Here is a 25944-nt window from a genome sequence, read left to right on the forward strand (position 1 = left end):
CATGTTGTGGTAACCCTCCAGCCATAAAATTATTTTCGTTGCTACTTCATCACTGTAATTGTGCTACTGTTATGAATTGTCAGGTAAATATCTGAGATGCAGGATGTATTTTCATTGTTACAAATTGCATATAATTAAAGCGTAGTGATGAATCACAAAACAATATGTAATATATTGTGAAACATTTCTTTTTAATAACAAATAAGTGAAATTTTGTCTTGAAGCGTGTAGCATGGTCTTCATGCCGGCTACTTGTATGCAGGTGTATCTGCATGTGGGTGGACCTGCCTGGAGACGGATAGAGGAGCAGGGTCTGGGTTCCTCAGACCATCGGAAATATGGGTTTTCTGATGGTCTTAGGCGACCCCTGTGAGAGGTCGCTTGACCCCTAAAGGGGTCGAGACCCACAGGTTGAGAACTGCTGTTCTAGAACAAGGTCGACTTTAAAATGTCTAGTTTTTTTTGTTTTATGAGCCTCACCTTAATTTTTAAAAACCCAATAAGGAACAGGTGAAGACACCCAACAGGTCCCCAGCAATGATGAGTCCACAGCCCTGAAGACGCCCCTCGCTTGGACACAAGCTGAACAAGCCACCAGCCACCAAACCTGACTGGGAGTGACTGAGTGGGCACGGGCCAGGGGCCTACTGTTGAGGGGGCTTTGTGAGGGTTTGACTCCTGTAGGGTCTGTTTTGAGCTCATCTCTTGTGAGACATGAAAAACTTAAATAAGTGAGCAGAGAGGGGAGACATGAGGTGAGAGAAGCCAATCCCCATGGAGACCTCCAAGGATCCGGTCACGAGAAAGCTGCCTTTGAAGCTGACCCTCCAGCCACCTGCTTGTGGGGGGTCTGCGGTAGCAGCCAGCAGCTCAGGGGCACTGAGTTTGTTCCTGGTGGTCAGTGTTTTCTTAGGCAGATTTTTACCACAATAGAAAGAAGTGTTTGTAAAACAAGACAGATGGAGGCCATCCAGTAGCTGAGAACTCCAGAGGCACTTTCTGACCAATAGGGAGCCTTGAGGTCCTGGAAGTCCATCTCCCACTATACTCGGGGTGCCCTTGTGCTAGCTCTCTCTCCCGCTCTCTGGCACCCTTAAGAGCAGAGGGGATTGTGGGAGTGGTTCCCCTATCTTCAAGGGTCCCTGCCGAATCCACTCTACCCTGTGTGCTGGTTCCTCTTAACATTCCGCCCAAATCCCGATCACCAGAGAGTGCCACCTGTTTCCTACAGGGACACAAAACCCTAAGGGTCACGGGTTATATTATTCGATCAACATTAAAGCGTCCCTGGTGAGGGAAGGAGATCAGGGTCTCTCCCTGAAAGTGAGGCCACCGCACTGGGTGGCAGCGGCGGTGAGGGGGGTTCTCACTCAGTCAGTAGAAGAGCCACCCCAACGATCCTAGTACCCCCAGGTCCCTGTTAGGGCAGGCCTCTGGGGACCTCCAGCCGGTTTCCTTTTTCCAGGCCCATGGCTTTGAAACAGAACTTGTACCCCCCACCCCCCAGGCTGTCCTGCCCCCAGGGGTGGGTGAGTGAGGCCTTCAGGCAGGAGGTGATGGGTTGCCAGGCCCTGGGAATGGGGTCACAGGGATGCAGTGGATCCAAGGCTATGGCCACTCGGTGATTCTAGGCCAGAAGGCAGCTCTGTTTGGACTCTTGAGTTGCTTCCAGGTGCTCTGGTGGTGCAGTGCTCAAGCATTTGCCTGCAAATTGAAAGGTCGGTCGCTTGAACTCATCGGACACTCTGCTGGGCAGGGCTACTCTGACTGAGAGGGTTGCTGTGACTCAGGGTTAGCTGTTGGTTCACATGACGTGGCTGCAGTTCACACACAGGTCCCGGCAGCTGGGCAGCCCTGAGTCATTCACCTCTCGGGGTACTCACTAGCCCCCCCCCTCCCCCCCTCCCCGTCTGCCTGCCACCCAGCCCTTTCTCTCTCCTGCCTAGACTCAAGAAGGACGAAATTCTAGGAGTCATCATTACCCCAACTCCACACTTTATTTTGGCAAGTTTGACAAGGTAGACACTTGACAAGAGCAGTACAAACACGAGGCTTTACCTTGGCCCCGTTTGCTTGAGCTCTTTGAAAGTGAATGACAGTCACTGGAACAGATGTTGGAGGGGGGTGTCATTGGTTGTCAGGTGCTTCTTTCTACAGCTTACGCTTCTTCTCCTCCGCAGGGAAGCTCTGGTGACGGTTTAAAGTCGTCAGGAACAAAAAGGCAAAGTGGAACTGAAGGACGTCACAGACTTTGGACCAGAAGTGGCCTGTCAACCGCTGGAAGAGACGCCACTGTGCAAGCTGGTGGTCCCACAGCTTGAGGACCACAAAACCCAGGCAGGAGAGGAACCCCAGAATCAGGTAGGCACGCGTGGTGGCATTGCCACTCCGAGCCTGGGCCTGCAGGGCTTGCACCACTGCGACCAGGATGTGTACACCCAGGGCGACTTCAAACCCCCAGGGGTGCAGCAGGGCCAGGCCGTAGCTGCTGAGGGAGAGGCATTCGGTAGCGAAGAACAGCCAGGGCTTCCAGCCCTTGTCCAGGTAGAGGCACCAGACCACCAGCCAGGCAAATATGGGCAAGGTGAGCCATTGGTCAAGCACCGCGGCAGGGTGGGCTTGTGTCCCAATCCTCAGCCACTGCACAGGGCCATAGAGGAGAGCCATGGCCGCAAAGACTGCCTGCAGGTAACGGGCCCTTGGCGCCTCTGCCGAGCACCTCAGTGGGCCTCCGTCTCTGCGCAGCCAGTGCCACCCCAGGAGCATGTAGGCCACGTTGATGAGCGAGTTGAAGGGCATGGTTAGGAAGGCAGGGAGGCTGGCCACGGGGGCCTCCGCGTAGCACTCATAGCCCACTTGGACAAAGACATCCTGGAAGACACCCATATAGATGGTGGCCACGCAAAAGCAGCCAGCCAGGGCCACGTGCAACAGGGCCTGTCTCAGAGCCCACTCCATCTGGAAGATTCTGCCTTTGTGGTTACAAACAAAAAGCCCGGTTAGAAAGAATTTTTCCCCTATGATGAAAACAAACCCAAACACCCCAAGTGAGACAAGAACAGCTACTGGTGAGGCTGCCGAGAAGTTGGAAACGTGGGGCAGCTACTGTGGAAAGTGGTTGGCAGGGGATCCAAACGCTGAACACAGAGCCACTGTGGGCCTAGCTGCCCCACTCCTCAACGTCTAGCCCAGGGGTGCAAAGGCAGGGGCCCCAGCAGAAACCTGGCCACTGCTACTCATCGCGGCACTTTTCCCACTGCCCCCCCACCCCCGTGTCCATTCCCATGGCGCTGGGGAAACAGAATGTGGGGCATCAGACAACGGTGTGTTCACATGGTGAAGCTAGAAGACATCAGGCTGAGCAACAAGCAGGCACACAAGGACAGGCTGATATATTTTTCCACTTAGGGGTTTTCTAGGTCTTTGGTCATGCGGTGAAATGAGTCCCTCTATATGGCCATTTGCCTTGGTTCTTTGGAAAAACAGCTTGAGGAAAATTCTTCTAATCCCCGGGAAGGTACTTTTCCCCTTCTCTATGCATCCTGCTGGGATGGGTCACTATGCCATAGACAGTATCAGTGAAGGCCACTAAAGGGATTGGTCAGTGTGAGGCCCTGTTGAGAGGGCCACGCCTTGAAACTGACAAGAAGGAGTTTTCGGATATGACCCCAACCCCCCTACACTCGCTGCCATTGAGTGAGGCCCACCTCACAGACTGTACAACTGCCCCTGTGGGCCCAAACTGTCCAGTCCAACGTTAGGCATCATAGGGGGTTGCCTATTATCCAGTCAGGTGCTACCGTGAGAAGCAAGCTCAAAAACATGAAACTCCCTGCCATTGAGTCCCCCCTGACTCATCGTGGTTCCCTGGGGGTTCTGAGGTTGTCACGTTGACAGGAGTAGAAAGCCCAGTCTTTCTCCCGAGGAGCTGCTGGTGGTTTCCAACTGCTGACCCTGAGAATCGCAGCCCAACGCGGAACCCCAACACCACCAGGGAAAGGCATGGCAGTGAAAAAGAAATCCTGCAATGTTTTCCTTTAATAAAACTGGCCAAGCTTATTTTAAAAAGAACAACCAAACAAACAACATATGGAAACACCGCCATACCTTTCCATTGTATTTATCCTTGAATTTTGGTGGGCCCCCTCCTCTATGTGGCCAACCCCACAGAGGCTTCAGGGGGAAGAGAGATGGAAAAGAAGGCAGGGACAGTAGTGCTGTGAGGAAGCAGGGAGGGGGGGGGGCTTTCCAGCTTGGAAAAAGGGAGTAATGTGCTCTCCGCTTGGGGGGGGGAACCCTCTAGAATTTGCCCAGGCTTCCTGACCCTGATTTGTAAGCTACTACTGCCATCCTCCTGAGACTAATCTGGGACTTCTCTTTGGCCAGTGACAGGGGTGATGGAATCTACAGAGTGCCCTGGGCAATGGGAAGTGTCAGGATCTGGGAAAAACAAAACAAAAGCACGTGGAGTGGGAGGAGACACTGACTGCCTCGGCCTCCTGGGAATCAGCCCTAGGCAGCTGGTGACCCTTGAAGGTAAAGGCCATCCTGGCAGGTCACTACTCAGAACGGCTCAAAGGTGTTAGGAATAGGGGAGTGTCCAGGCCAGCCCTAAAGCCCTTTCAAACTAACGCCTTGTCAAGCAGAGATAAGTAGTCCTGTCCTGCCGGGCTCCTGCCCCAGTCACCACAGAGGAGAGCTGCTTCCCTACTCCTGGGGCTGACATTTCCTCTTGGTCTGGGGTCAGGGGCACTTCCTCATTCCATTTTGACCCGTGCCAGCTTAAGTCCCTGACCCTCATCTTCCGGGGAAGCAATGGGGAGGGACAGGAGTTGGAGAAAGTGCTGGTGGGGCAGAATGCTAGGGCAGAGTCCACACCTGAGCCCCAGGACAAGTCTCCTCCATCACCACCCCCCTCAATTGCCAGAGGATTCCCACAATTGCCAGCCTGGTGGCACAAGACCCTTGAAAGCCACCTCCACGAGCACCCCTATTTTACAGGGGTGAGGTGATGTGTCCAGTCACACCAAGCAGCTGGTGACACACCAAGGGTAGGGAATGCACCCTACCTCTGACCCATTCTCAAGTGTGTATTATTTGCAAATGCACAAAATAAAACGTGTACCTTACAAAATATTCATAATGTTGAAAGGCAGTCATTGAAATGTTCTTGGAAATGTGTGATTTTTATGTCCGTGATAAATGAGTAGAGTCCACAGGCAGGTGTAATTACTTCAGTAATTTCTTAGTGGTGAGTAAAGTCAAGGCAGCTACAGGAAAAGCAAGAAGATAGGAGGCCATCTCTGATTTCTCTTGGAGACAAGTGCAAAAGCCGGAAATGCTGCCTTCAGGGAGAGGTTGGTGAAAAGAAAGTGTAACAGACGCAAGAATAAAGCGAGGGGAGGGTGAAGATCTGTGCCCGGCTCAAGGGTCCGGGTCTACAGCGAGCGTCCTGAAAGTTGGGATAATGATGTGACCTCCTGGGTCGTCAGCCTTCAGGAGGCTTGTGACACAGGGGCGATCGCAGTACCCACCTCGCCGTCAAGTTGTGGTGAGGTTACAATATTGGCGCGAAAACGCTAGAGAGCACCATCCGGGTATTTTGCCCCTCTCGTTGGGGGTTAGGGGAAATTCAAATCGTGCAAAAGGGCGGACCCGAAAAGCAGCTGTACGCATGCGCCTGGGGGCGGGGGGGGGGCGGCTCTGGGAAGAAAGCGGGATGACGCGGGCTGACGCAGGGTGACGCGGAGCGATCCCGCGCCCGCCTGAGTAACGGGAACGGGCTGCGCTCCCCGCGCCTCGGGTCTGGCTGTCCACCCTGCAGCCGGCGGGACTGAGGGCGGCCCGTCGCTTGGGCTGTCCCTAGCCCCGGAGTCTGCCCGCCCGCCTTTGTTTAGACCCGGGCGGCGTAAACTGAGCTCGGGGGTGGGGCTATCAGGCCTGGGAGCCGGAAAGCTCCGCCCCGCCCCCGGCCACTCCCCACGCCAAGCCTCCCGCCTGCTCGCCTGGGGCCGCTGGCTGTTTAGAGCGGGAAACTGCCTGTCCCGATTGCTCTTCCGGCCACCTGCAACAAACCGTGCCCCGGTTGTCAAAGCTAGTAGAAGGAAACACCTTAGGTCTCTAGCCCTCCAGCGACCCGGGGGTCAGTTCCCAGGGGGGCGGGGCACAGCCAATCTCAGGGTTTAGCATTTTCATCCGGGCATTATCCAGATGCCACCGCCATCTTTGTTTTGTGCTGAAAGTCGCTAATGACGCCTACAGAAGGCCGGGCGTGTGGAAGTGGCAAGATGGCGGCTCCCAGGGCGGAGGCGTGGAACCGAGTTTTTGGGGGTGGAGAGACAGGGCGCGGCTACGCCTAACCCGAATACGGCCCGAGTGCACCCGAGCGGGGCCGCAGATCCGGCCCCCCGCCGGGAATCTATACCGGGGGAACCTGTTGAAGCTTCGACTCCGAGCCGAAGCAGAACGAAAGCGGGGGTGGGGGGAGATGATGTCACCAGACTCCGCCCTCTCGCCCGACCGCCGCCGCCATGTTTAGTTGTTACTTCTTCACACAAGATGGCGGCTCCCAGGGAGGAGGCATGAGCACCCTGCCGTTACCGCTCCTCCTGCCGTACAGTTGCCACTTCGGGGCCTAACTCTAGCCTTTGGAGCGGACTCTGTAGGGAGGATTCATAAGGAGGAAAGTGAGGATTGGACGTTGCTTTGCATTTGGTTGGCAGTGGAAGTACGGAGCCAGGAGGAAGGGAATCGGGGGAAGGGGGAGTTAGTCTCAAGATGGCGGCTCCCACAGCGGCAGGCGCAGCTTGAGCAGCAGAGCCGGACTCGGGAGAGGTACGAGACCTCACGATCCGTGCAGAGCGAACCCTTAAGCAGCCTCCGAGGGTTCAAGTTCGTCCCAACCGCCTCCGGCACGCCTCCATTCTTTCAGGAGTGTTGAGGCTGCTACGGGAGCAGCGGTTGCACTGAGCGCTGGGCGGGGAATCGGCACAGGCTCAAGATGGCGGCTCCCACAATTGTGGTCTGAGCGCCGGCAGGGCTGAGACAACCGCGGCGCTTGTGGCGCCTTTCCACCCGCCCCGGAAGCCGGGACTTGAAGGGGGGGGGAGGAGTGTGGGAACCGGGCCGGGGCTCCGCCATTTCCGGCGGGGGAGGGCTACGACTGAGGAAGGGAGGAGAGAGAGGCGGCTCAAGATGGCTGCTCCCAGGGCCTCCTGCCCGAGCCTGTGAGGGGGAGCGCCCGGGCAAGTTGTCAGGGCGGCGGGACTCGGCCGCTTCCAGCTGCTTAGGCTTAGACGCTCGCCTGTTCCGAGAGGTGTGTGAGGAGACGAGGTGAGCGAGAAGAACGGGAAGAGCCGGAGGGAAGGAGGATAGTTAAGATGGCGGCCTCCATGGAGTCCGCCGCTGTGTGAAAAACCGCTGCTCCGTGAGAACTGGCTTAGACCAAAGGGGGTGTGTGAGAGCAACCCCCCCCTCCCGCTTCCCGCTTGAAGACTTTATTCCACTGTGCTCTCTGACGGAATTATGGCTTCAGCCGTGTCGCCCGCTAACTTGCCAGCGGTGCTCCTGCAGCCTCGCTGGAAGCGAGTGGTGGGCTGGTCGGGTCCGGTGCCCCGTCCCCGCCACGGCCATCGCGCCGTGGCCATCAAGGAGCTTATCGTGGTGTTCGGCGGCGGCAACGAGGGAATCGTGGACGAACTGCACGTGTACAACACTGGTGAGCGCACAGCCCGCCGCCTACGCCGCGCGCCCCCCTGCCACCGCCGACGCCCCCCTTTGCTTCGCCCTCCACCGGCTCCCCCTCTCCGCGCCTTCTCCCTCTTTCCCCCCCTCCTCCCTCCTTTTTCTCGTTCCCTCTTCTCCCACCTCTTCCTCCTCCCCCCTCATTTTCCTTTCCCCTCTTTCCCTCGCTCGCTCGCCCTTTCCCATCCCCCCTCCTTCCAACTCCTTTCTCCCTTCTTCCCCACCTGCCTCCCCTCTCCGCCCCCCCCCCGCCCCGGGCTGCAGTCTTCTCCTCCACTTTCCCCCGCTCCGCTCCCTGCGCAGCTCGCTATCCACGTCCTCTCTCTCTTTGCCTCCCCCGTCTGAGCACGGCTTCCCGCTCGCGGACTCGGGTGGGTTGCGGGTGAGGGGGTCGGCCATTGGTGTGGGCCTGGGAGATTGCTGTGTGCCTGCTGCCCCAACTCTGCCCGCGGTGCCTGCTCAGGCAACCTGGGTGGCGGGGTGCCAGACCTCATTGTCAGCCTCCAAGAAAAGGGGGCAACATGCGCTCCCACCCCCACCCCCTTGGCCAGCCTGACTTCCGCCCTCTGGCCGGCGGGAAGAGCTGCTGCTAGGACCAGTCTCCCTAGGTCTCTAGGGCACAAGGCCAACTGTTGTCACCACAGTTTCGACCCATCTTCACCACCACCACCCCCGCTGGGCCAAGGGGACTTCTCTGTTTCCTGGTGACACGCTGCCACTGTCTCTTAGGAAGCTGGGGGCAGTGGTAACCCAGGGTCACCTTCTAGCTCCTTCCCTTTGCCGGCCATCACCTTGAGCGAACAAACTCCTTTTTGCTCCATGCCCCTCCTCTGCCAAGGTTTTGCAGGGGGCCTGCTGGATCCCTGAGGACCAGAGCCAGGACTGGCAGCCAGCCCCCCACCCCAGGGTAGGGAGAGCCACCTGGGCCAGTCCCTTGGCCAGGCCTACCCTCAGTGCTCATCCCCAGGCTGGTGGTGACCCTGTGCAGTCAGCACCTGTTGCCTCCAGCAGGCGGGAGACTGGGGGTGCAGGGTGGTTGGCGGTTTGGGCCCCAGCCAGGGGAGGGGGCAGGTGGGAGGAGAGCGGAGGGGCAGCATTAGGTCTGTCTTGGAAGATGCCCTGGACAGGAGTAGTGACTTCTCAACTTGGACCGATTTTCCTCCGGGAAGGCCCGGTGCAGGCTCCATGGCTGGGAAGTACAATTCTAGAAAGTAGGGCAGGGCCCAATTCACCAGCTCCTGGAGCCTCCCCACCAGACCCCAGCGGGTGCTCAGAGAGGTGTGCACATCACCACCCTGGAGCTGGCCAGCGGCTGGGTTGCCTGCACCTGCGGGAGGCTTGTCGGACAGTGTCTGGCACACTCAGCCCGAGGTCTGGGGGCCTCAGTTCGGGAGTGGTGGGGTGTGGCTGGGCCAGGTAGTCAGTGTTTGCTCCTCCGGACACAGCAGCCCTCCCTGCCAGGGAGCTCAGCTTCCCCCCCCACCCCCCCAGTCCCCGCTGTAATGCGGTCAGCCAGATGCTCCTTAGCCGCTGCCTGCGCCCTCTTCCATCTGCAGGATTAGTCCGAAAACCCACTCCTGCTTGTGTGGGGACATTGGAGCTTCGGCAGCCCTGTTGCTAAGAGATAAAGCCCCATGGGCTGTGTGCATGGGATGTGTGTGTGGGCCTCGCCTCCTCACTGGCGGCCATCTAGGGATCATGAGGGATTGCTGGTGGAGGGGGTGGGCAGTGGGGCCGGGGTGTGCTTGAGAGCTTGTGTCCTCCCCCCGTTTGATCACATGTAGGACACTTGGATGGCCTTAATTGAGCTTCTGTCCCCCCTCAGAGCTGGTCACTCAGGGGCCTGGGCTTTCTGCAGCTGCTCTTGCTTCTGCTTCCTTGACTTCCATCCCATGGTATTGGCTGAAAGGAACCTTGGAAAACATCTAGTGGAACTTCCTCGTGTTTTGAAGATGGGGAAATTGGGGTTCATGAGGGGAAGTGGCAGCTCCAGGGTCACCCTGCCACTTGGGCTTTTGAACCATTTCTTCCCAGTCATTTAGGGACCACAAAGTGAAAGGAGCAGACAGACTGGACTTTGTAAAACGTGCATGAACTAGGGCAATAGCCTGAATGGTAAAAAAGAGCAGTTTGGCACTCGACCAGACACTTCATCTCCCTCCTAGAAACAAGGGCAGCAAAGGTGTTGGCGGTAGCAATGAAATTTCTTGAGCTCCCCAGTCAGAAACGGCATTGCCCTGCTGAAGATGGCAGGCCACGACTTGGCTTTGAGTGTGTGCTGCTCAACTCCCTCAAAGGCTTCCTGTTACTGCTCTACCTCACCCCTAAATTTTCCAAGTCCGCTCTGTTCCCGCTTCCTTGACTGTGACTGATGAGGAGCCCTGGGCCATCGGAGTGGAGATCTTTTTCCTCGGCTCTCATGTTGGCTGCCTTAGGCCCTGACCTCAGGCCCTCGTTTCCTGACCCTCATAGTCACCTCTTCTCAGTCACCTTCCAGCATTACCACCTTCTCTGGGTTCCCAAGGATCTCCTCAGCAGGAGGGCCAAAGCAGTGCTGGAATGGTTGCCACCTTGTCGGCGTGGTATCTGTCCCCAGGAGTGAGATGGAAGGGCATTCTTGGAAATGCTGGTGGGATCTGTCTAGCAGTTTTAAGTCAAGTGCCCAGATATCTAACTGGGATCTTTGTGCCACAGCCCTGAAGAAGGGGGGCAGGCCAGAGGACCCCAGGCTGCTGTGCGTCTTGCTCCTCCCCTACCTTCCCCACCCAGAGCACTCCCTGTGCCCGCCTTGCTCCCCCCCCCCCCCCCCAAGTATGGGAATCACCTGCCGGGGGCACAGGGCCTGGTCGTTGCCTGTGTCACCTGACAACTGCCCACTCTCTGTGGGTGCTAGCCTAGCGAGAAGAGGGAGCTGCAGGTGTGGCCTGGTCTGCCCAAGGCCTCCTGGCCCCCCACTGCCCATCCCCAGATGGCCTCCCTTCCCCAAGTTCACCTCCAAGCTGAGGAACCCTGGGCTGGGTCACCCGACACCCGAGGGCGGGCTGCCGAGGACAGCTGCCCTGGGGGGAGCTGGTGCAGGCAAGGCCATGCTATTTCGGGGGCCAGCCTGGCTTCACACCAGAAAATGGTTTGCCTGCCAGGGTTCTTCTCCAGTCGGTACCCCTAACCCTGCCTGATGGCCATCACGCAGAGGTGCTTCTGTGACCCAAGGAATAAACGGTCCCTCCTAGATGAGGGAGCAGGGTATAGGCCAACCCTGGGACTGTAGGACAATGGCCAGGCCTCCTGGCATCCTAGTGACTGCCAAATGGCAGATCCTCTGAAGAGCCCATGGAATGCCCCTGCCTGGTGGGGGTGGGGGGGCGCCTCCTGGGAGCCATCTAAGAAGAGCTGTTGTTCTTCGCCAGGAGCATCCAAGAAACCCCAAATTGCTGGCTACCCAGCTGATCCCGACTCACAGCGACTCCGTAGGGCAGAGTAGACCTACACCTGGGGGTTAATGAGACTGGTAACCTCATCTTTGTCCTGCCAAGTAGCTGATGGTTTCAAACTGCCAGCCTTGTGGTTAGCAGCCCAATGCATACCACACTACACTACACCCAAGTGGGTGGCATCACAGGGCCTGGGTTACCCAGGATTTTGGCGGGGTGTGTGTGTGTGTGTTAGTTACTGTGGACAGCTTCATTCCCCACATCCATCACAAATGAAAGACAAGGCCAAAGAGCAATGTCACCTGTCCCCAGTCAAGTGTCCCACCCCAAGTGCAGCCATAGCCTATGAAATATGCTGCCTGACAAGTTGAGTGTTGGAGAGAAGCCTGTGGGACCTCTCCGGCCTCCCCAGACACAACTCTTGACCCAGAACCTTCCCACAATCCTCTGGAACCAAAGTGACAGTGGGCTGTGCCAGTCAGCCTTGTGAAGCGAGGGAGGAATCCTCTACGATTTCTCTCCAGGGAACTGGGGAATGGGCGCTGGCTGCCATTGGCACCTGTGTACTGACTAGTCACAGAGTGGGGTTCACCTTCTTTGTGGGCTCCCCTGAGGGGCTTTGGGGAAGTCTGTGGCTGGCAGAGGTGGTGTGGTTCATGGAAGTTCACACTCCTGCTACTGCAGCCACCTCTGACTTGCAAGAACGTTCTAGAGTGGCAGAGGGGAAGGGGCAGTGGCATTACCAATGAGCTGGGACTCATCACCTAGGAGATGTGGCCTTAGGCTGAGGAGGTTAGAGCAAAGATCTATCACCACCCCTCCAGTCCCCTCAGGCAACCTGGGGTGGGGTACTGGTTGCTGGGTGCTGCCGGGCTGGGGTAGGAAATCAGCAGGTGAGTTCCCTGGGTCCGGCTGTCCTGCCTGATCAGATAGCCTTGACTGAGGAGCAGGGTGTTCCCAGGCTGTGTGGGGTGGCAGTGAACTCTGGGTAGAGGGCGGCGAGAGGGCTTCTCAGCTCTGACCTGACTTCTGCTTCTCCTCTCCTAGCTACCAACCAGTGGTTCATTCCTGCAGTGAGGGGGGACATTCCCCCTGGGTGTGCAGCCTATGGCTTTGTGTGTGACGGGACCCGCCTACTGGTGTTTGGTGGAATGGTGGAATATGGAAAATACAGCAACGACCTCTATGAGCTCCAGGTAAGGCCAGGCCCAGCCCCACAGGCACCAACAGGGGTCCCAGTAGACATGGGACCAGGCTTCCCCAGCCCTGGGTTTGTGTGGCTGAGTTCCTTCAGATGGCTTCTAAGCATTTGAGATGGGGTAGAGGAGGCAGAGCGGCTCCTTGTACACGGTGATCGGAACCTCAAAGGCAGCCTGCATGGCTTTGACTTATCCATGTCCCTTTTGCAGGCCAGTCGCTGGGAGTGGAAGAGACTCAAAGCAAAGACCCCCAAAAATGGACCCCCTCCCTGTCCTCGGCTTGGCCACAGCTTCTCCCTTGTGGGCAATAAGTGTTACCTGTTTGGAGGTCTGGCCAACGATAGCGAGGACCCTAAGAACAACATTCCAAGGTGAGGTTTTTCCTTAGGCACCATGTGGTGGGAAGGAGGTGTGGACACTGACCAGGAGGGGGCGGAGTCATGAAAGGGGCCTACTGATCAGCTCCACCTTGGCCAGTTTCTCTCTCTCTCTCTCTCTCTCTGTAAAATGAGGGGAGTGTGTGGCATGTCATCTGAAGTGCTTTCTTGGCCTGAAAGCCTTCACCCACTGGAAACCCAGGAAGCAAGCTGTTTTTCCTCCTCCAAGCCCCTAATGACACTCCTCACACTCTGGGAAGGCCCAGCTTTGTGTACAGGGCAGCTACCACATTTCCCACCTTCTTCCTTTCTCTTGGACTCACTCTTTACCTTGGGGGGCAGGGGTCTCCTGTCAACCCCTTTCTCAGGGCAAGGGCAGAGGAACCTGGTGCTCATATAGAGGCTTGGCTTAGTGCACCTTGGGGCCCCTGAGTGGAAGCCAGCTTGCTAGAACTGGTCTTCCTTTTTGTTAGGTACCTGAATGACCTGTACATCCTGGAATTACGGCCAGGCTCCGGTGTGGTGGCCTGGGACATCCCCATCACTTACGGGGTTCTGCCCCCACCACGAGAGTCCCATACTGCTGTGGTCTACACTGAGAAAGACAGTAAGAAATCCAAGCTGGTCATCTATGGAGGGATGAGTGGCTGCAGGCTGGGGGACCTCTGGACCCTTGATATTGGTAAGGAGCTGGCTGTTCGTGCCCTGCTGCCTCGATTACCTTAGGAGTCTATCACTGCGCTGACAGCCCATTTGGAGCGTGGGCTGCAGGGGCAGGTGGAGGCGTGCGTGCACTTGCGCTGTTTCTCTCTGGATCTCCATGTGTCTTGGCATCTCTCAGCCAGTTTCTCTCTGTTAAATTGTTTCATCTCTTATAGTTCAAAAGAGACTGACTCAAGATACGGCCTACACTAACCCTGCCTCATGGACGTAATAAACCATTTGCGATCGTAACTGGAAACATAAAGCCAACTCACTGCTATGTAGGCAATTCCAATCCCGGGAGCATACATGACAGAGTAGACACTGCCCCCCCTCCCCTTTTCTCCTGAGAAGTTACTGGTGGGTTCGAGTTGCTGATTTTGAAGGGTCGCAGCTCAATGCCTAATGCACGACCCCACCAGGGCTTCTGCAAGCACAGTGTGACGGTTAGGGTTTGGGTTTACAATCCATGTATGGGGGGGACATAATGGCAATCCATTGCACTGAGCCGGCCTCCTTAGCTCGTCCTGCCTTCACCCTGGGCTTTTGGTACCGAGCTTTCCCCCCCCACCCCACCCTGCTCAGTCACCTCCCTCAAGCCACGGAGGAGGGCAGAATTGTTCCTAACTGCTCCCAGACGAACGCTTGGTGAGACTAGAGAGCCTCATTTTTCTCCCACGCACAGAGGGGCACCAAGGCTCCTTTGTTTCCATTTCTCCTCTCTCATGGACTGTCTTCCACTTCACCCAAGCTAGCGCCTGCCCCGCCCTCCCTTGGCGGCAGCACCAGCTGGGCCGAACAGGGCTCTCAGCGGGCCGAGCAGTGTGGTCTGCTGGCCACAGAAGGGCATGGGAGAGGTGAGTGCCCGTCGACAAGGCTGCTCTCCAGGCTTCGGGCCGGAGTCCCAGCATCTGGCTCGAGTGGGGGCCAACACTTTTGAGGAGGTCCCAAAAGTTGGGGAGACAGGATTGCAACAGGATGGTAACAGCTGTGAGCTGTGGGGCAGCCGGGGGCCCCTCCAGGTCTGCTCCCCTGGTGGTGATTCCCCCTTCCCTTGGTCTGTGCAGACACACTGACATGGAACAAGCCCAGCCTCAGCGGCGTGGCACCGTTGCCTCGCAGTCTTCACTCAGCCACGACCATTGGAAATAAGTGAGTGCTTCCCTCTCGCTTCCACCTGGAGGGCCCCCGGGGGTGGGGAGGGCAAGCGGTGGGTGAAGCCTCGATTTTCTGCAAGCAGCCAGTGTGCCTGCTCTAGGGGCCTGAGGGGATAGGTAGGTGACAGTGAAGAACCCCAGGGCTTGTCCCTTGTCTAGGTGATGAAATTCAGGTGTGGCCTGAGCACCAAGCAGGAGAGGCCCCATCAATGAGGCTCCAGGGGTGGGGGGCATGATAACAGGGGACTTCCTGGCCACTGGCGCCTGCCCATGTCAATTGTAGTTTGGTCTGTCCTTCCTCACTGCCCCTCCCCCTAGGATGTACGTGTTCGGAGGCTGGGTGCCTCTCGTCATGGATGATGTCAAAGTGGCCACACACGAGAAGGAATGGAAGTGCACCAACACGCTGGCCTGTCTCAACCTGGGTATAGCTTCCTCTGGGAGAGGGCCCCCTCACAGACAGCACCCCCCTTTGGTGGGCTAGCCTTTTCAGGCACAAGAGTCCCTGCCTCCGCCTCCTGTCTTTCTGAGGCAGTCGCCAAAGGGACCCTGGAGACTCGGAAAACACTTCTTCATCCACTCTCCTTGTGACCCCTTCCGGTTTGCTGTTCCTTTTCCCCCCAGACACCATGGCCTGGGAGACCATCCTAATGGACACACTGGAGGACAATATCCCTCGGGCTCGAGCTGGGCACTGTGCCGTCGCCATCAACACCCGCCTGTACATCTGGAGCGGGCGGGACGGCTACCGGAAAGCCTGGAACAACCAGGTTTGCTGCAAGGATCTCTGGTACTTGGAAACAGGTGAGGCCTTGCTGTGACAGGACCCTCTGGTGGCCCCAGGCTGCTGCCCTATTCCTCACCAGCTGAGTTCTCTTACAGAAAAGCCGCCACCGCCCTCCCGGGTGCAGCTGGTGCGCGCCAACACCACTTCCCTGGAGGTCAGCTGGGGGGCCGTGGCCACAGCCGACAGTTACCTCCTGCAGCTCCAGAAGTATGACATTCCTGCCAGTGCTGCCACTGTCACCTCTTCTACCCCCAACCCGGTCCCGTCGGCGCCTGCCAATCCTCCCAAGAGTCCTGCACCTGCAGCAGCGGCTCCGGCTGTGCAGCCCCTGACCCAGGTGGGCATCACACTTCTGCCCCCAGCTGCCACCGCACCCCCGACCACCACCACGATCCAGGTCTTGCCAACAGTGCCAGGCAGCTCCATCTCGGTGCCCACTGCAACAAGGACACAAGGTAAATGGGGGCTGGGGCACGGGGGATGGGTGCCTGCCTGGGGAGCGGGGTCTGCCAGAACCTCAGTGGCAATCTCAGCCCTGCCCACAGCAAAGAACCAGCCAGAAAGCACAGCCACCCTGCTGTGTCCCCCGGGCTCTGCTGACACCCGCTCCCTTCTCTCGCCAGGTGTCCCTGCTGTGCTCAAAGTCACCGGGCCTCAGGCTACCACAGGAACCCCCCTGGTCACTATGCGCCCTGCCAGTCAGGCTGGGAAAGCTCCTGTCACTGTGACCTCCCTGCCTGCGGGGGTGCGAATGGTCGTGCCCACACAGAGTGCCCAGGGCACGGTGAGCAGCAGGCGGGATGGAGTGGGCCTCGTGAGGGGAGAAGCCAGACTCGGGTGTTGGGGTTCCTGTGTATGGTCGGTGTGAGGTCCCTGGTTGGGGACAGGAGAGCAGGGTCAGAAAGCCAGGGGGGCATGCCTGCAGGTGTGGGCAGACGTGCCCCTGGCTTCCCCATAGGGCTGATGGCCTCTGCCTTCTGCACACAGGTGATTGGCAGCAACCCACAGATGAGCGGAATGGCAGCGCTGGCAGCCGCAGCAGCGGCCACCCAGAAGATCCCGCCCTCCTCAGCACCCACCGTGCTTAGTGTGCCTGCCGGCACTACCATCGTGAAAACTGTGGCTGTGACTCCCGGCACCACCACCCTGCCAGCCACGGTGAAGGTGGCCTCCTCACCCGTCATGGTGAGTGGTCTTGCTGCCTCTGGTCGGTTTGGCAGGCTGGTCTTCTCGAGGGGACAGGGAGAGAGCAGCAATGACCCCACAGCTTGGTTTGCCTCACATTGCTGTCCACTCCCCTCTGTCCCTAGGTGAGCAACCCTGCCACCCGCATGCTGAAGACTGCTGCCGCCCAGGTGGGGACATCCGTGTCCTCGGCTGCCAACACGTCCACTCGACCTATCATCACTGTGCACAAATCCGGGACAGTCACCGTGGCACAGCAAGCCCAGGTGGTGACCACTGTGGTGGGTGGCGTGACCAAGACCATCACTTTGGTGAAGAGCCCCATCTCGGTTCCCGGAGGCAGTGCTCTGGTGAGTTGCAGGCTGGCTGGGACTGTGGGCCAGGGCCGTGTAGGCCCTCCCAATGATTTGGCTCTTCCCTTTGCTGTGTAGATCTCCAACCTCGGCAAAGTCATGTCTGTTGTGCAGACCAAGCCCGTGCAGACATCCGCCGTAACGGGCCAGGCCTCAACTGGCCCAGTGACACAGATCATCCAGACCAAAGGCCCCCTGCCAGCCGGGACCATTCTGAAGCTGGTGACTTCAGCCGACGGCAAGCCCACCACCATCATCACCACCACACAGGCCAGTGGGGCAGGCAGTAAGCCGACCATCCTGGGTATCAGCAGCGTCTCGCCCAGCACCACCAAGCCCGGCACCACCACTATCATCAAGACCATCCCCATGTCGGCCATCATTACCCAGGCGGGCGCCACCGGTAGGCCTCAGGCGGCCAGACCAGGAGGCGGCGCCCTCTGTCTGCAGGGCTTGGGCTCCTGGGGAGATAGGAAGCTGGCAGGGCCTGAAGGCAAGCTGTCCTTCCCACCAGGTGTGACCAGCAGTCCGGGCATCAAATCCCCTATCACCATTATCACCACCAAAGTTATGACATCAGGAACTGGAGCCCCGGCCAAGATCATCACGGCTGTCCCTAAGATTGCCACTGGCCATGGGCAGCAAGGAGTGACCCAGGTGAGGCAGGTCTGCCCTCATCTCTGCCCAGCGCATTTGCAGCCTCGCCTCCCCCAGGGCCCAGGTGCTCTGTGCAGGACCCGGGGGGCTGCTGTGAGTGATGTTGGTGGGTCTTCTGGTGTCCAGGTGGTGCTGAAGGGGGCCCCCGGACAGCCAGGCACCATCCTTCGCACGGTGCCCATGGGTGGCATGCGCTTGGTCACTCCAGTTACCGTCTCTGCCGTCAAGCCTGCTGTCACCACATTGGTTGTGAAGGGCACTACAGGTATGTTGCCTGCTAGGCCTGCCCTCAGCAGTGGGGGTGCTCCCAGCCCCGGTCATCCGCTTTGGTCCCTGCCTCCGTCTTGCGAGGCCGGAGCCCGCCCCCGCCTGTCAGCGAGAGAGGCTTCTGGAAAGGTAGCAGCAGCTGCGGGGCTGAAGAGAACACACGACTACCGTCCGCCTCGCTGGCTCTCCCCTCTAGGCGTCACCACCTTGGGCACTGTGACAGGCACTGTCTCTACCAGCCTGGCTGGTGCTGGCGGTCATAGCACCAACGCCTCACTGGCCACGCCTATCACCACTTTGGGGACCATCGCCACCCTCTCAAGCCAGGTGATCAATCCCACGGCCATCACCGTCTCCGCTGCTCAGACTACGCTGACTGCCGCTGGTGGGCTCACCACACCAACCATCACCATGCAGGTAGGAGGCCGGCAGGGCAGGGCTACGGTGGGATGCTGGAGGCAGAACTAGCTGCGTATCTTGTTAGGCGGCCTAATCCTGGACCCAGTGACCTTTACCTGGGGCTGTGCCTTTGGGGTGGTGGGAGCAGCTGGGGCTGGGATGGGCGACAGGTGGGTAGAAAGTGACGTCACCGGTCTTTCCCTCCCTGCCTCTCCCTGCAGCCTGTCTCCCAGCCCACCCAGGTGACACTGATCACAGCGCCCAGCGGGGTCGAGGCCCAGCCAGTGCATGACTTGCCCGTATCTATCCTGGCTTCACCTACCACTGAGCAGCCCACAGCTACTGTGACCATTGCTGACTCGGGCCAGGGCGATGTGCAGCCCGGTACTGTGACGCTGGTCTGCTCCAACCCACCCTGTGAGACTCATGAGACGGGCACCACAAACACAGCCACCACTACTGTCGTGGCCAATCTCGGAGGGCATGTCCAGCCCCCCCAAGTCCAGTTCGTCTGCGAAAGGCAAGAGGCAGCGGCCTCGCTTGTGGCCTCCTCAGTGGGGCAGCAGAATGGCAACGTGGTCCGCGTCTGCTCCAACCCACCCTGTGAGACCCACGAGACTGGCACCACCAGCACAGCCACGGTGGTCAGTGCCAACCTGTCAGGCCCCCCGCGGGCCGCACAGCCCACCGTCTGTTCCAACCCTCCCTGTGAGACCCACGAGACGGGCACCACCAGCACAGCCACCACCGCCACGTCCCGCATGCCTGGGCAACCCGAGTGCTCTAGCCCACCCTGCGAAACCCACGAGACAACCACCACCGCCATGACCACCATGGGCTCCGCACAGCTGTTAGCTGCCCACCAGCAGGGCGAGGTCCCCACACCCTGTGCAGCAAGCACCCCATGCCAGACCCGCCAGACCAGCTCGACCCGCACCACCATGACTGTGCTGGCCCCTGGTGCGCCTTGCTCAGCCCCGCTGCCACCGTCCGGCCATGGGCTGGAGACTGTCAGTGGCCCCGGCTTCGCCCAGTTGGCCCCTTTGAGTGGCAGAGCCGGGCCCAGCGCCGTCAGCTGCAAGGACAGCTCCCTAACAGGCCTGGGCCAACAGGTGCCCCTGGGTCGCCAGCTGGAGACGCAACACACCCACACCACCAACACCCCGACCACGGTCCGCTCTGCCATGGGTACCGGGGATCCTGGTGAGACCCAGGGCACCCCTAAGCCTGCATGCGAGAGCCACCAGACCCAGTCAACAGGCACCATCATGACTGTGCCGCAGGTCTGCTCCAACCCGCCCTGCGAGACCCACGAGACAGGGACTACCAATACCGCCACCACCTCAAATGCAGGGGGTGCCCAGCGGGCCTGCTCCAACCCGCCCTGTGAGACCCACGAGACCGGCACCACGCACACGGCCACCACTGCCACCGCCACCAGTGGCTCGGGCCAGCCTGATGGTGGGCAACTACAAACCACCACCAGCCGCCCCTGCGAGACACACCAGACCACCACCACTGGCACCACCATGACTATCAGCGTCGGCAGCCTGCACCCTGATGACAGCTCTGCCCACCGGGCCTTGGAGGCTGGCTTGGATTCGATGGGGGCCCCAAGCCCTGGAGCTTCCCAGGCTGGCCCCACACTTCAGGCACCTTTTCCCACCCAGCGGGTCTGCTCCAACCCACCTTGTGAGACCCATGAGACGGGCACCACGCACACGGCCACCACCGTCACCTCCAATATGAGCTCAAACCAAGGTGAGTCTGTTGTCCCCGCCCCCCACCCCCTTTTGCCAGCAGCTTCTGCTGTGGAAGGAAACCGTGGCCAATAGGTGGGCCTGTAATTTAGGCTGGGGAGCCCTTTCTGGCCTACTACAGGAGGCCCTTGTGACTCAACTGGCTGTTGTCCCTGCCCCCCAGACCCTCCACCAGCCGCCAGCGATCAGGGCGAAGTGGAGAGCACCCAGGGTGACAGCGGGACCGTCGCCAGCTCTAGTGCCGTCACGACCACAGTGTCCTCCACGCTGACACGAGCAGTGACCACCGTGACGCAGTCCACACCGGTCCCGGGCCCCTCTGTGCCGGTGAGAGCCCTGGGGTTGGTTCTGTCCTTCAGCCCCTGGGCTGACTTGCTACGGTTCCAGAGTTGGGCACTAGGGGTCACTCTTGCGCTGCACACCCACACAGGCCCTTGCCATACTGACCATAAAAGGCCTCCTGGCCTCCTAGGGGCTGTGAGGCAAATCCTCTGCGCACCGCTCTGGCGCTTTCGTTTCCACAGGAGTTCCCACTGGGGGTCTGCCAACCAGTCAGCCTCAAAAAACTCTTCTCTGCTCCCCCCAGGAGAGTAAGGCTGCCCCATTCCCCAGCCTACCTACCCGCCCTCCCGCCCTTCCTTCCCCTCCCCTCCCCTCTGACGGGGACTTCTCTCCCTTTCTAGAGGATCTCATCAATGACTGAGACCACCCCTGGGGCTCTGGCCACCGAAGCCCCCATCCCAGCCACGATAACAGTGACCATAGCCAACACCGAAACTTCTGACATGCCCTTCTCTGCTGTTGACATCCTGCAGCCCCCAGAGGAGCTCCAGGTCTCAACCGGGCCTCGCCAGCAGCTCCCCCCACGGCAACTTGGGGAGCCCGCCGACGCCCAGGCCACTGAGCTCCAGGCAGCCGTGGACTTGAGCAGTACAGGGGCCCCGCCTTCGGGCCAGGAGCCGGCCAGCCCTGCAGTGGTGGCCGCAGTGGTGGTCCAGCCGCCCCCGCCCCCGCAGCCTGAGGTAGACCAGTTGGCACTGCCCCAAGAGCTGATGGCTGAGGCCCAGGCGGGCACCACCACCCTGATGGTGACGGGGCTCACCCCTGAGGAGCTTGCAGTGACAGCTGCAGCTGAGGCAGCTGCCCAGGCAGCAGCCACTGAGGAAGCCCAGGCCCTGGCCATCCAGGCGGTGCTGCAGGCTGCCCAGCAGGCCGTCATGGGTAGGTGCCAGGGGGGCCAGGCCAGACAGAGTGGTTCCAAAGGGCCCCTTGTGGGGAGGGCTGGGGACAACCAGGACAGGGGCCAGTCGCATCTGGGCTCCTTCTGAGCAGGTCCCTTCCCCCTGGAGCAGGTACTGGGGAGCCCATGGATACAGCCGAGGCGGCGGCCCCCGAGGGCCAGGAGGGCCCACCCACCGCCATCCCTATCGTGCTGACGCAACAAGAGCTGGCTGCGCTGGTGCAACAACAGCAGCTACAGGAGGCCCAGGCCCAGGCCCAGGCCCAGGCCCAGCACCACCTTCCAACTGAGGCCCTAGCCCCCGCCGACAGCCTCAATGACCCTGCCATCGAGAGCAACTGCCTCAATGAGCTGACGGCTGCCGTGCCCAGCACCCCAGCCTTGCTGCCGCCAACAGCCACAGAGAGTAAGTGGCCCCTGGCTTGGAAAGCATTGGGACTGGCCTGAGGTGGGGGTAGCTAGCTCGGCCTGGATGTTGGGGCCTTAATTCTAACACACACACCCCCCCCAACAGGCCTGGCCCCATCTAACACATTCGTGGCCCCACAGCCGGTGGTGGTTGCCAGCCCGGCGAAGCTGCAGGCAGCAGCCACCCTGACCGAAGTAGCCAACGGCATTGAAACCATTGGGGTGGTGAGTCAGGTACAGCGGGCTGAGGAGCAGCCCTCTCCAGGCCAGAGGATGTGCGTCTCATCCTGTCTTTAAAACTGTCTTCCAGAAGCCCGATCTTCCTCCTCCGCCTAGCAAAGCCCCTGTGAAAAAGGAGAACCAGTGGTTTGACGTGGGAGTCATTAAGGGCACCAATGTAATGGTGACACACTATTTTCTGCCCCCTGATGACGCTGTCCCTTCTGAAGTAAGTGCCTGGGGAACAAGCCCAGAGAGGGATCCTGGTGCCCGGTGGCCTTGATCCCTTCGAGGAACTGAGGAAGGAAGGGGCTTCTCTGTGTGCGTCCTTCTCAGTCCCCAGCGCTCCCCCTGGGCAACAGGCTTTATGCACTGGTTTGTTCTTCCAGGATGACTCCAGCGCGATCCCTGACTACACCCAGCTGAAGAAGCAGGAGCTGCAGTCAGGCACAGCCTATAAGTTCCGTGTAGCAGGGGTCAATGCCTGCGGCCGGGGACCCTTCAGCGAGATCTCAGCCTTCAAGACATGCTTGCCCGGCTTCCCGGGGGCTCCTTGTGCCATTAAGATAAGCAAAGTGAGTGGCCTTGTACTGAGAGGGCTGTCACCAGTCCATGCTGTCTACCCACCTCCTCTTTGCCACAAGCATTCCCACCAAAGCAGCCCAGGCCCCCTTGGTCACAGAGGTTAAAGGAAGCTGACCTTAACCCCTGACTTCTTTGCTTCTAGAGCCCAGATGGGGCTCACCTCACCTGGGAGCCACCCTCTGTGACTTCTGGGAAGATTATTGAGTACTCGGTGTACCTGGCCATCCAGAGCACGCAGGCCGGTGGTGAGCCCAAGAGTGCAGCCCCAGCCCAGCTGGCCTTCATGCGCGTCTACTGCGGGCCCAGCCCCTCTTGCCTCGTGCAGTCCTCCAGCCTCTCCAACGCCCACATCGACCACACCACCAAACCGGCCATCATCTTCCGCATCGCCGCCCGCAACGAGAAGGGCTATGGCCCTGCCACTCAAGTCAGGTGGCTACAAGGTGAGTGGTGCCTGTGGGCTGACAGCCAACACCCCCCCACCCCCCTTACCAGAACTTGCCACCATCAGTCTGTCCTCACATGTATACACCACTGTCCATCCAAGTCTGTTGTTCCAGTCCTGGAGTGAATGCTCAGTAGGCGGGAGTGCTGGTGCTGGTGCTAGGATTTGGGGTCCTGGTCTGTGGGGCACAGCCCTTTGATCACCTGTTCTTTATTTGCTCCTGCCCTACAGAAACCAGCAAAGACAGCTCTGGCGCCAAGCCAGCCAGCAAACGGCCCATGTCCTCTCCGGAAATGTAAGCAGGAACCCCCTTCTGGGACCTTCAGGGACTGAGATTACCTGCCGTGCCAGTAACCCCTTCTCCCCCTCCCCCCCTTTATTTGCCCCCCCAAGAAAATCCGCTCCAAAGAAATCGAAGGCAGACGGGCAGTGAGTGGAGCGCGGCCGCCCGAGTCTTCTCCAGACCCCTCCGCTTCAGGAACACCGCCTGCCTGCCAGGGCCTCCTGGCCCACCCCACCCTGTTGGCGCTTCGTCCCCACTTGGCCACGTTCAGTTGTTTGCGTGCTCGTTCAGTTGTTCGTTCATGCTCTGTCTCTCTGTTTTTAAGACAAGTTCTCTGGAAAGAAAGCACATTTCACCACTGCCTGGGGGAGGTGGCTGGAGGCCAGGTGAGAGCGGTGGGCACGTGCAAGCAGCGCTCCTTCCTCCCTCTCCTTTCCCAGGCGTCACTCCCAGCCCCAGCCGCACCCCTCCTGCTGTTCCTGGAGGCCCACCCTACCTCTGGCTGGCCACCTGCTTCACTCTTGTCCCTCCCTCAGGCTTGCGCAGAGCTTAGACTTTATCTTCGAGGCCTTGGTTCATCCTCTCCCCTCTGGTAGAAAGGGAAGAGTAAGGCGGAGAGGGGCCAGCAGCCAGGCTGCGTGGCGCAGTGGGGCCAGCAGGTGGCCGCGGGGCAGGGGTGACATCACCAACTGCTGCATCTGTTGTATTTTTTTTTTATTTGACATTGAAGTTAAGGTTTTTATTGTAATTTTTAGCCTTAGTGTGTGGGGTTTTTGTCTTTTTGTTGTTAGCTGTGTACAGAACTCCCCCTCCCCCCCTTGGCTAAGCATCATCTTGGCAGTGATCTTTCAGGAGTGGGGGTGTCTTCAGGGCCAGTTAGGTTTCTTAGAGAAAATAAGCCTGGGCCTGCCCAGAACAGACACAGAAGGCAACCCTGAGTAACTGCCTCCCCAACAGCCTTGTAGTCAGAAGAGGAAGTGGGGTGAAGGGGGGGCCAGGAAAGAGGTGTGGTATGGCCCTCTCGTAAGGTTGGGGCAGAGCTGTGGGCCCCAGGGGAGTGGTCTAGGAGTCAGCTTCCGCCCCACCTCCAGTCCTGGCCAAAGAGCAAGACTCCAGCAGGTTCCATGGATGAATGGAAATCTCAGCCTCTACAACCCTGAAAGGCCAGGCCCTGCCTCCCCCACCTCTGCCAGCGCATCTGGAGCCCAGGGCATTGTATTATAGTACATCTTTCTGTGGGAAATGTCACTGCTTGGTCACCTTGGGCGCATGGCGCCCACCCCCACTGTTCTCCTGCCCCTGTGCTCGAGCACCCTGGATTCTTGTCTCTGCCAGTCGTACACCTGTCCCATCTATTGTAGAGGAAGCCCCGGACTCCATAGTACCATAGTGCGATGTCGTTTTGTGCTATTTTGAACAATTAAAAGGCGTTTTTTGAAATAACTGTCGTCTGTCTCTCGCCGAGCTCTGAGACTTGTGAGGAGGCAGGTGACTGCCGTCATTGCCACTAGCTTGTGGGAAGAAAGCCCCAGTGGCCCAATTCTTCAGGAAGGGGGCTCCAGCGAGTTTGCACAGGAGGGATGCAGCAGGCTTGTGCACATAACCTGGTGGTGAAATGTGGGCCCTTGTCCAGAATCTCTGAATTTCCTGTGGCAGCACCCATATGCAGCCTTGTAACGGGCCAGTCAGGTGGGCAGAGCTGTGGGGACAAGATCCCAGCCTCCTTGCTGTGCACAAAGGGCATGAGAACGTCCCCTTGAGTGCTTCTGTCTCCTCAGTACCCCTGCTGCTCCCCCTTCCTCTGGCCCAGTGCGTTTGCAACACCCCTGACCCAAGAAGTGTGCGTACCCAGGACCCCTGCTGCTGGCCTGGACTACCAGCCTGGAGTTCTGCTACTAGGAGTCTGCAGCTCCCAGGCCTTGGACCCTGACCCTGACCCTGACCCCAGTAGCCTAGGGAGGCTGGACCACCTGTGATGGGCGTGGCCCAGGTGGGGAACGGCCTTCCAAATTGGCGAGGCATGTGACAGGATGACCCTTGAAATGCTTCATCTGGGTTGGGGTGCAGGAGTTCCCACTTTTCTCGACCCAGGGCCCCCACATGCTACCTCCCCACCGCCTCAATTCAGCAGTGCATTCTAGAGGTCAGGGCCCACATGCTCCCGGACCCCGACCCCTGGTGGGAGAGCAGGGGATAGGCACGAGGAAGAGGAAATGCTTGGGATGGGGAGGAGGCAGCCTGAGACCCTGAAGGCGGCACGAAGCCCAGCGCGTATCCCCTACGTCCCGGTGCTGTATCAACAGGGGGAAAGGCCAGCCACGTTCCAGGGTCCTGTCCACTCGTGGGTGGGTCCGTTGGTCCAGCTGGTTGAGGGGCACACACGGTGGCGGAGGCAGATGGGCCAGGCCAAAGGCGGATGTGGGGAGGCGGAGTCTGGTGAAGTCTATCTGCCCGCCCCGCCCACCTGGGCTCAGCCTGCCCCATGCCCCGCCCCTCGTCACAGGCCTTGCCCCAGAGCCCTGCAAAGCTCCGGGGACGTAACCGGTGGGTGGAGCGCTGATCGGTCAGCTGAGTGGCAGTCACGAGACAGCACTCAGCTCCAGCAGGCTTCCTGGAGGACTGGGGCGAGGGGGTCTCCAAGTGCGACAGGCCAGTGGTGTGGGACTGGGGAAGGGGTTTGTCCCAGAGTGTCTCAGGGCCGGTGGGAGGCAGCCCTGGCACTGGTACCAAGCTGGAGCGTCCTGCTG

At 59.3% G+C, this 25944-nt stretch overlaps 3 protein-coding genes across 10 annotated transcripts in view; 2 read left to right on the plus strand and 1 right to left on the minus strand.

The window, feature by feature from the left end:
- Positions 1-1966: 1966 nt before the first annotated feature.
- Positions 1967-5640, minus strand: TMEM187 (transmembrane protein 187). Its single transcript, XM_004717597.2, has 2 exons — positions 5535-5640; positions 1967-2972 (listed from the first exon to the last, which is right to left on the minus strand). The coding sequence occupies exon 2, from the start codon at positions 2956-2958 to the stop codon at positions 2152-2154; it is 807 nt and encodes a 268-aa protein (XP_004717654.1). The 5' UTR covers positions 2959-2972; positions 5535-5640; the 3' UTR covers positions 1967-2151.
- Positions 5641-7183: 1543 nt separating this feature from the next.
- On the plus strand, positions 7184-24637 carry HCFC1 (host cell factor C1). Of its 6 annotated transcripts, none has more exons than XM_004717565.2 (25): positions 7184-7717; positions 12222-12370; positions 12584-12744; positions 13224-13432; positions 14520-14604; positions 14928-15034; positions 15234-15413; positions 15492-15851; positions 16020-16180; positions 16384-16581; positions 16707-16931; positions 17013-17337; positions 17449-17591; positions 17718-17856; positions 18055-18275; positions 18479-20018; positions 20181-20344; positions 20833-21238; positions 21370-21663; positions 21772-21890; positions 21976-22113; positions 22274-22459; positions 22612-22912; positions 23146-23209; positions 23308-24637. In XM_004717565.2, exons 1-25 carry the CDS (start codon positions 7525-7527, stop codon positions 23345-23347), a joined length of 6108 nt encoding a protein of 2035 aa, XP_004717622.1. In that variant the 5' UTR covers positions 7184-7524; the 3' UTR covers positions 23348-24637. The 6 variants fall into 6 exon arrangements, with proteins under 6 accessions (XP_004717622.1, XP_045141395.1, XP_045141396.1 ...); XM_045285461.1 differs by having other exon boundaries at positions 7185-7717; positions 20701-21238; positions 21367-21663; XM_045285462.1 differs by having other exon boundaries at positions 7185-7717; positions 20701-21238.
- Positions 24638-25763: 1126 nt separating this feature from the next.
- The window catches only part of LOC101663062 (renin binding protein), a 5356-nt gene continuing 5175 nt past the window's right edge, over positions 25764-25944 (plus strand). The window contains exon 1 of one of the 3 annotated variants that reach the window (XM_045285538.1): positions 25764-25846. The gene's annotated coding sequence lies outside the window, so the exon portion shown is untranslated. Of the gene's footprint in view, positions 25854-25944 lie in introns of all 3 variants that reach the window. The other 2 variants (XM_004717598.2, XM_045285537.1) reach the window with 2 other exon arrangements.

Source organism: Echinops telfairi, unplaced genomic scaffold (genome assembly GCF_000313985.2).
Source record: "Echinops telfairi isolate 266 unplaced genomic scaffold, ASM31398v2 ScPeMD7_7472;HRSCAF=8510, whole genome shotgun sequence".
Classification (NCBI taxonomy): domain Eukaryota; kingdom Metazoa; phylum Chordata; class Mammalia; order Afrosoricida; family Tenrecidae; genus Echinops; species Echinops telfairi.

Coding starts and splice junctions, on each gene's coding strand:
- HCFC1 (XM_045285460.1), top strand. CDS start 7,525: ATGGCTTCAGCCGTGTCGCCCGCTAACTTGCCAGCGGTGCTCCTGCAG. Junction 17,338..17,448: donor TACCCAGGCGGGCGCCACCG/GTAGGCCTCAGG, acceptor CCTTCCCACCAG/GTGTGACCAGCAGTCCGGGC. Junction 17,857..18,054: donor GGTTGTGAAGGGCACTACAG/GTATGTTGCCTG, acceptor TCTCCCCTCTAG/GCGTCACCACCTTGGGCACT.
- TMEM187 (XM_004717597.2), bottom strand. CDS start 2,958: ATGGAGTGGGCTCTGAGACAGGCCCTGTTGCACGTGGCCCTGGCTGGC.